This window comes from Lactuca serriola, chromosome 3, assembly GCF_051521515.1.
Source record: "Lactuca serriola cultivar US96UC23 chromosome 3, Lser_US96UC23_V15, whole genome shotgun sequence".
NCBI lineage: Eukaryota > Viridiplantae > Streptophyta > Magnoliopsida > Asterales > Asteraceae > Lactuca > Lactuca serriola.
In genome coordinates this window covers 196,199,397-196,205,960 of record NC_136410.1, presented here as the reverse complement: position 1 = coordinate 196,205,960, position 6,564 = coordinate 196,199,397, and the positions used below count along the sequence as shown (strand labels likewise).

At 30.0% G+C, this 6,564-nt stretch overlaps 1 protein-coding gene across 1 annotated transcript; it reads right to left on the bottom strand.

Annotated features, from left to right (window-relative positions):
* Window positions 1-293: 293 nt before the first annotated feature.
* LOC145093484 (F-box protein SKIP14-like) lies at window positions 294-3,658 on the bottom strand. Its single transcript, XM_079031621.1, has 3 exons — window positions 3,452-3,658; window positions 2,449-3,341; window positions 294-1,775 (listed from the first exon to the last, which is right to left on the bottom strand). Exons 2-3 carry the CDS (start codon window positions 3,175-3,177, stop codon window positions 1,134-1,136), a joined length of 1,371 nt encoding a protein of 456 aa, XP_078887747.1. The 5' UTR covers window positions 3,178-3,341; window positions 3,452-3,658; the 3' UTR covers window positions 294-1,133.
* Window positions 3,659-6,564: the final 2,906 nt, after the last annotated feature.

The window sequence follows — 6,564 nt, the reverse complement described above, 5'->3', positions numbered from 1 at the left end:
CACTACACAAATTACATATTTATAGCAAACCAAACCAAACCAAGCCAATATAGCAACCTACTAAAAAATAATTAAATGATGACAGTTATCATATTAGTATTCTAAAATATCATTAAATTTTATTAAATAAACATTAAATGTTAAACATGTCACCATTTAACTAGGTAAGATGATATGTAGGAACTAAAGGTAGGAGGATATTTAATTTCTTTTATTCAAATGAGGTTGACATAGTTTAATGTAACAATTTTCATAAGTATCGTCAAATTACATATAAAAATGGAACTAACAAAATACATTTTTATGGGCATTTATTAAATTGGAAAATGCGTGCATTACATTACATATGTTTATAACCATTACATGCATCAAATCTTACACATCTATAGACCATTACATGGTCAAGGGTCGGTTATCTTTTCATGTTATGGATCCTATCTTTCACAATATTAAATAAACAGAAACAATCCCAACAAAATAAAATTAAAAATTCAGAAAACAAGCAAATAACTTACAAATCTTTTTTCTTCAAGAATCACCAATACACAATCTTGTAGTTGTAGTAAACACACCAATTTCTTCAAGAAACACCATATCCATAGACAATCTTTAGAATCTGCCATTTTTCTTCAAGAAACACAATAAGAGAATCTTGAAAATCTGTCTATTCCTTCAAGAAACACCAAAAGAGAATCTTGAAAATCTTCCTATTCCTTTCAAGAAACACCATAAGAGAATCTTGAAAATCTGCCTATTTCTTCAAGAAACATCATGAGAGAATCTTGAAAATATGCCTATTTCTTCAAGAAGCGCAAAAAGATAATCTTGAAAAGCTGTCTATTCCTTCAAGAAACACCAAAAGAGAACCTTGAAAATCTACATATTTCTTCAAGAAACACCAAAAGAGAATCTTGAAATTTTGCTTATTTTTCAAGAAACACCAAATCCATACACAATCTTGAAAATCTGCCAATTTTTTCAAGAAACACCTAGTTTCTTATCTACCCCTTTCAAGAATCTACTAAAATAGGTACACTTTCTACAAACTCTTTCCTCATTTTCTTCAAACGATCTCTAGTTTTCACTTTTAAACACATACCCACGAACAAAAAAACAATCAGAAACCCGTTCATCTAGCCATAAAGGCAAAACCTATAACTTGCTTGTTGATAATGACCAGATTGCCCCGAATCAACACTCATATCTTCATCTTCACCACCATTTGTGAAACTTAAAATCTGTTTTAAACAATGAAAACAAATGAAATCCAAACAAAACGTCTCCATGTAATTGCGTTCATTCAAACAACATCCACAATTGATGCATCTAGGAATGCAAAAAGTACACGCCCTACAACAATAACGTTTCCCTTGACATGTGTCAGCTGGACAATCATACACCTGTCTCAGTTGATGACATTTCGGGCAGGCTTCGATGTCAATCGGGCGGTCATCTTCTAGTGAAAGGTGCAACTGCCCGCCATTGTAGAATCGGGGTTTAGGGCAAGTGAGGTGATTTTTGTTATTATTATTATTATTATTATTATTATTATTATTATTATTATTATTATTATTATTATTATTATTATTATCATTATTATTATTATTATTATCTATGGATAATACTTTTTTTAGGTCTTCAAATTGCTCCATTGTTATGGAGTGAAGTCCACCAATTCTTAAACGCTTTATTCCACCTCCATTGGTTGTCTTCAAAGACTTTAAATTACTTAAAATCCCTTCCATAGTTAGCCCGTTACATCCCAGTAAACTTAACTGCATTCACCATTTTTAAAATGTTAGTTAAAAATGACCATTTTACCCTTCTATATGTGCTTTTTGAAAGTGATAATTTCATTAGTTAGGGCCAACTAACACTAGGTTTAATTACTATGAAAGTCTAAAGACTTTTTTTGACCGAATGAACTGTCTGAATCTGACTAAATGACCATTTTACCCTTCTGTATGTATTAAGCTAAAAAGAAATATGACTTTATACACCTTTGTGTTGTAAATTTACTTCCTTATATAGTTAAGAAACTCGAAAAACTCAATGTCATCAAAAGTGATTATTACAACTTCATGTAGCAAAAAAACATTTAGGGGTGTTTGGATGTGGGTTTTGACTTTTGAAAGTGATTATGTGGTATTAAATAAGTAAATAAATTTGTAAATTTGTAATAAAACGTATTACAAGAGATAGTGTTTGAAAGAGTTTCTTGATGGTTTTGAGTGTTTGACAAGTTTTGATCAAATAGGAAAAAGGTAAAATAAAGGTATACAAGTACTTTTATTTTACACCTTGATAAGAAGTATAGTTATAACTAACATGAAATTGATTACTTGAACCTAAATAATCCAAAAAAGGAAATTGCTTTCTAATCACTACCACACATAAGAAGTTAAGAACACACCCTAAATGCATATATGGTTTGATACAAATACATACCTTTGTTAGCCCTGGATTTTGCTGGATGACATTCTTGAGACCATTATCTGTGATTTTCAAACACTTTACAAGACTCAATGATTGAAGACTACCACTTGCTCGATTTGTAATTCTTAAAAGAGATTCATCAGCAAATAATTCGCCTGGTTGTTGATCAATATGTATATTTCTCCATAACAAAGGATCATTACGAACACCATCACGTAAAGATTTACATACCCTTTCAACAGACATCAAATCCCTCATTCCTAAATGACCAATAGCGAAAAATAAAGCATCATGAGGAACACCAACATGGATATCATCTTTCCCATCGCTTTGACAACAATTTGTGTTCTTGTTGAATGAATGCTGCAAGGCTTTAGATTCCTTACTTCCATCGAAGAAAAACAACCCATTTGTTGTACTTGTATCATCTAAATTGATCTCATCGGCAATTGATTTTTCTGAGATTTTGATATATCCGATATCGTCATCAACCTTTTGAATCCACCCCCTAATCATCGTACACCCACCGCTTATGTTCATCTCAAAAGGATCAGAAGGCAGCATATCGAGAACATCCTCCTTCTTCCATTCCCGATTCAAATTCAAATAATCATCAAAACCATCGAAATCGAAACTGTTATCTGTATAATCATCCATTCGGTACCAATCACCGATCTTCAATGAAGAAAGCAAATAATCTGGACTATAAACTTTAGGATCGCATAAAAAATCATCAGCCATAGTTCCTAGAAATGGTGGAAACAAAGAAAAAACCCCCCAAAACTATAATCTGATATTATTACCAGTCAACTTGTTAACAAAAATAAACCAATAGTTGAATGGAAATAGCTGAGTTTTTGTAGGGGGAGAAACAAAAACGAAAAAGAGGCGGATTAGACGAGAATCTGAAAAAGAATCGAAATTGGGATTAGATTAGATTAGGTGGTATGATTATTATCCTGAGGATGACGAAGAATCTAGTTTTTGCGAAGAAAAATGAAAAAATAGATCTGACCTCATTGAAGATTATACAGGTGGTATATACGAGTAGAAGACGAAAGGAAATGAAGGCAAGAGAAGAAAGGAAAGTCAAAGGCTCCATGGCGAAATCTCCATGGAGAGAGAGATTTGTGGTGGCAGAAGCCCTAATTACGATGAAAATTAACTGACTTTGTTTGATGGATTGCTATTTGGTAAGGCTGCCGACGTTCCATTTTATACGGACGAAATATTGGATACCGGTACTCATCTGCAAGCCTCTCTCTACCATCCGTCCATAACTCAAATACCTAAAATAACTACATTAAATTTCATTTTAATTAATTAATTTAAAGATAATATACATTTAATGATAAAAACCTAAAGTTTGAGCAACATGTTTTTTGTTATGTGATTAATTTATCATTTTTGTTCACGATAAAACCTAAAGTATATTAGTTTAATAGACAAAGTAAATAGGTTTGTAATGTCTTTTTTTAGTTTTATGTAATATTATTATCAGTTATTTCGAAGAAATTATTATTTTAAATTGTCAAAAAATTTAAAATATAAAGAAATTATTATTTTAAACTGTCAAAAAATTTAAAATATCACGGTATAAAAAAGCTAACTAAATAAAAAATAGAGTAAATTACACGAATGGTCCCTATGGTTTAGGATAATTTGCGTGTTTGGTCCCTAACTTATTTTTTTAACTTGGAAGATCCTATTGTTTGTTGTTGTTACGCGTTTGGTCCCTGTCTTACCTAAAAAGACTATTTTGCCCTTGATTTTTTTAATTTATTTAAATAAACACACCCGAACCCCACCCCCTCACATTACCTTACCTACCCTAATATTTTTTTCATATTTAAATAATAGTCTTTTTAGCTAAGATAGGGACCAAACACGTAGCAAAAACAAACAATAGAGACCAAGCGCATAACAAAAACAAACAACAGGGACCTTTCGAGTTAAAAATAAATAAATTAGGGACCAATCACGCAAATTACCCCAAACCATAGGGACCATTCATGTAATTTACTATAAAAATAATCCGGATTAATAAGTTTTGTTTGATGTAAATGTTATAATGTTGTATTGTTTTTTATTTTATTAAAAGCTATAGTGTTTTTCATACTATTTGTTATTTGTTTTAGATACAAATCGGTATACGTTTTATATATAATTTACACATCTTAAAACGTTTTATATATCATCAAAAGTTGTAGTATTTATTTTTTCATACTACTTTGTTTTTTATACATAGAAATCAATATATGTTTGATATATAATTTACACAACATAAAACGGTCTATAAAATCATGAATTAATAATGGAAATAACTAATGATATAGATTAATTAAAATTAATAAAACTAATATGTTAACTATAGAGTTTGTTTTGATATTGCCATTGGTTTTACATGTAAAAATATTAAATTACAATTTGTTAAATGTTATTACTTTAATTAAATATTTATATTCATGCACAATGCACAAGAATTCAACTAGTATATTAATAGTCAAATATAGGGCCTTGGGCCTTGAGGATCTTCTTGAATTGATTATTTATTAATTTTTAAGTTAGTAAAATTTTGTTAATTAGAGAATTAACTGCATGGCAATTTATGGCAATTAATTTCGGTTGGTGGTTTACAACCACCAATAGAAGCCTATAAATACATTAAGTCAGATATAATTTGAAGGCTAATGAAACACACACACACATACACATTCTCTTAAAATCGTTCTTGATATTACATAGGAGCATGGTGATTTTCGACATATTCAAGATCTATTCTTGAAATGATTGTTGTATCCTCAAGACAGAAACCATACCGGGTTAATTACTGTCTTGGGACACTTTAATTCGCAGGCCTGAAACTACTTATTTCCGTGCTTATAGCAGTGACGGGCGCAAGTAGATGCTGCCGGTGGCATAATTTTTTTTTTTTACGTAGTGGTACAATAATAGAACAAATGAAAAAATTTACAACGCGTCCGAAAAAAACAGGGGTTGCCGCCATAGTGGAATCGGCCCTAGTTTATAGATTTGTTGTAGATATTAACATACAAGTATGTATTCTGAATTATGAATCCTTTATATGTAAATCCGTTTGATTTATGTTTCTTTTTGTTAAATTTCGTATTTGATTGCTTTTCATAACAATCTATGACATAAATTAAAAAGGTAAAGAATGGAACAACATTCCATCATCAAATTACATTAACTTTGTTTTCTTATTAAGGCATTGTATTTCATAAAATGTACCCACTTATAGAATTTTATTTTATAAAATCTACCAAATTATAGCATTTAACTTTGTAAAATCTACCAAATTATAAGAGTGTATTGCATTTGGAAGACAATGCCATGGTAGGTATATTTTTCAAAGTATAATATTATGATAGGAAGTAATCTACATCTACATATAATAATAATAATAATAATAATAATAATAATAAAAAGTAGTGTTGTGTGTCTGTTGTCTTTATTTATACTAGGAAAAGGCTCGTGCGTTGCATGAGTCATTCTTTTTAGAAAAAGACGGTGAAAGTTGTGTGACGAAATTGAGAAACAATAAACAATGAGGACTAAAATTATCAAAACTTAAATTATGTAGCCAAACTCTAAAACCAAAAAGATTAAAAGTACACCGTTGATGATGGATCATTTTGTTTAATACCTTTACCATTAGAATTTTATATGTGAAACAAAATTGGATCAAAAATAGATTATTATGAATAAAGTAAACAGTTTAAAGATGGACTAATATTAACTAGGCTTGTAGATGCAATGATAAGTAGATAAGGATTCTTAAGAGAAAATTGTAATATATTATCATTTTACTTTACATTTATTTCTCTTTTATGTAAAGTAAAGGGGGAAAAGGGGTAGAAGAAGAATTATATGTTTAGATGAGAAAAAAGGAAACAATTGAAAGGCTTGTATGCTTAAATTAAATCCTTGCAGCTATTTCTTATATCCAAGTAAAATTGATATTATTGCAGTGCGCTCATTCATATCATATATAAAATGGAATAGTTGATGGTTGTAACATTTGTGGTACAAAGATATAGGTTGCTTGAAGAGGATGATAACCTGTTTCAGTATCAACAGGCTACACATGCTTTTAGTTGTTGAGAT